The 2,253-nt window shown below is 44.6% G+C and overlaps 1 protein-coding gene across 1 annotated transcript in view; it reads left to right on the top strand.

Annotated features, from left to right (window-relative positions):
- LOC119832410 (epsin-2) overlaps positions 1-2,253 on the top strand; it is a 26,301-nt gene that overhangs the window by 15,158 nt on the left and 8,890 nt on the right. Inside the window, exons 4-5 of the mRNA XM_038356083.1 lie at positions 664-836; positions 1,133-1,371. Of these exons, the coding sequence (XP_038212011.1) occupies positions 664-836; positions 1,133-1,371 (412 nt within the window). The remainder of the gene's footprint in view (positions 1-663; positions 837-1,132; positions 1,372-2,253) is intronic.

Below are 2,253 nucleotides of genomic sequence, written 5' to 3'. Positions count from 1 at the left end.
AAATATTGATAAAAATTATATATTATTAATCAAACATATGAACGTATAAATCACGCGGCCGGATCTTAGACTATAAGGTCAGTCTAATTGAAATTGCCATGCGTTATGTACATTTTATTTTTAATGATTATTTGAAATCGATATTAACGTATAAATCATAGCATAAATAGTTTGTAAAGTTTTTATATATTAAACCAGCCTGAACTACAGGGCCGATCCGACTGAAATTTCGCATGTAAATTACGAGGTACTATAAAAAGGAGAGGATTTTGATAAATTCTATCGCCAAAGGGATAAAATAATGAATGAAATTGTGTCCCATGATAATTTATTTTGACCACGGAGGCGAAGCTGTGCGTATTCATAGTTGTGCGTTTTTCAGTCGACAATTTACTTTACGAATACTTTTGACTGTATGGCAATTAGTAAAATACATTTGTCTCATTATTACGAAATATTTCTTTGTTGACTGTCGTTATGGTTTCGAGTTCATTTTTAGGCGCCTTTTTTGAGCTTTGAGCGTCTCATTTACAGCGTTTCCTATTTCTGTCCATTAGGAAAACTAAAATTGTTTAAATTACCTTTGATCTTAAAAGTTTATCTGAGGAGAACTCTATGCAGCTAAACATTTGATTCAACCCCCCGAATTTCGACGTTTTCCAGGTCTGAACGTCCGCGAGAAGGCAAAGCAGCTGGTGCACCTGCTGAAGGACGAGGAGCGGCTGAAGAACGAGCGAGCGCGCGCGCTCAAGGCGAAGCAGCGGTTCGCTCAGAGCGCGAGCGCGTTCGGCAGCGACGGCGCGCTCGACAGGCCCTCCAGCCCCACCTACCCCGCGGTGAGATGCCAGACAACTGAGCTGGTGGTTCGCTTGATGGTGAGCGATCACCACCGCCCACCTCCCACACGCAGACGAAGTGCTTATACGAATGCGCTACCCGCTATTAAAGGGAAAGGATTGATGAAGTTTCACGCTAGCTATTATTGGACGCCAGCTTTCTGTGGGGGTGTGGTGCGAGCTGGCCCAATGCCTGCCGAAATATGCTCGACTCCCACATACAAAAATTATATTTAAAATTTTAATAGTTATGTTGTATGTACAAATGTTATATTGAATCGCGATTGGTCCGTCAGCTCGGCAGCGGCGGGTCGCTGGGGTCTGCGGGCGTGGCGGGCTCGGGCGGCTCCGGCGGCTCCGGCTGGTCGGGCCGCGAGGCGGAGCTGGCGCGCCCGCTCACCGCCGGCGAGGAGGAGCTGCAGCTGCAGCTCGCGCTCGCCATGTCGCGCGAGGAGGCCGAGCGGGAGGAGAGGAGGCGGAGGTCCGACGACGTGCGTCTGCAGCTCGCGATCAGCCAGTCGCAGAACGATTTTCAGTGAGTGCTGTGCTTTATGTGACGCTAGCGGGTCGCCCGTGGTATACATATATATAGTCTGCATTACACAGTGAAGTTGCAGCTTTCGAATGGTGAAAGAATTTTTTAAATTGGTCCAGTGGTTTTTGCGTGAAAACGTTGCAAACATACAAAAAACCAAAAATACAAAAGTTTCCTCTTCATAATCTTAGTGTAAATTAGCTGTTACGCCCGTGTGGTCAATAAAAATGAACTGTTGTTATGCAGTATGTCTCTTTTTTAATACAGCGCCATCTATCGGAATTTAGTAATTGGACGGAAATAGAAATGAGAATGAGATGTTTCCCCGCGTTAAAAGTAACCTGTACCACTTCCTAGCTTCCTAAATTCCTTTATAAAGCCGCACATTATCAACGCATTAAGGAGAATTAATAGGAACAGAGACATTAAACCTATTTCAATGATTTTACAGTTATTTTTTTTAACCAACTTGTTTTTCTTTGCAATCGTTGTGAAATACACTTAAGTTGACAATGACATAAAGCCAAATCAAAATTATCACTGTCACTGTAATCTGAACCCTATCCCGTACAGATTAGAGCGCTATTTGCGCACGGCACCACGGCTGCGCCAGTACTGGCTGCTCGGCACCGTCGGCTGCTTTCCGAATGTAATTCCGTTAGTGACGTCACTCGAGTTTGGTTACACTTGCGCAAGTAGCTTGCGCAAACTGCTCGTACTGTGTAGAAGATAGTGCTGTATATTTTATTGTATTTTAAAGTAATGTAGGTAGATTTTTTAGGTATCAGTGATGGGTATTAGATAATGTTAGAGTGGGAGTCGAGCACTGCTTCGGCACAAATTGGGTCAAGCTCGCACCGGGGAAGTTACCACACCCTCACA

This window comes from Zerene cesonia, chromosome 15 (genome assembly GCF_012273895.1).
Source record: "Zerene cesonia ecotype Mississippi chromosome 15, Zerene_cesonia_1.1, whole genome shotgun sequence".
Classification (NCBI taxonomy): domain Eukaryota; kingdom Metazoa; phylum Arthropoda; class Insecta; order Lepidoptera; family Pieridae; genus Zerene; species Zerene cesonia.
The sequence above is the reverse complement of the archived record's forward strand: the minus strand, read 5'-3'. Positions and strand labels throughout refer to the sequence as shown.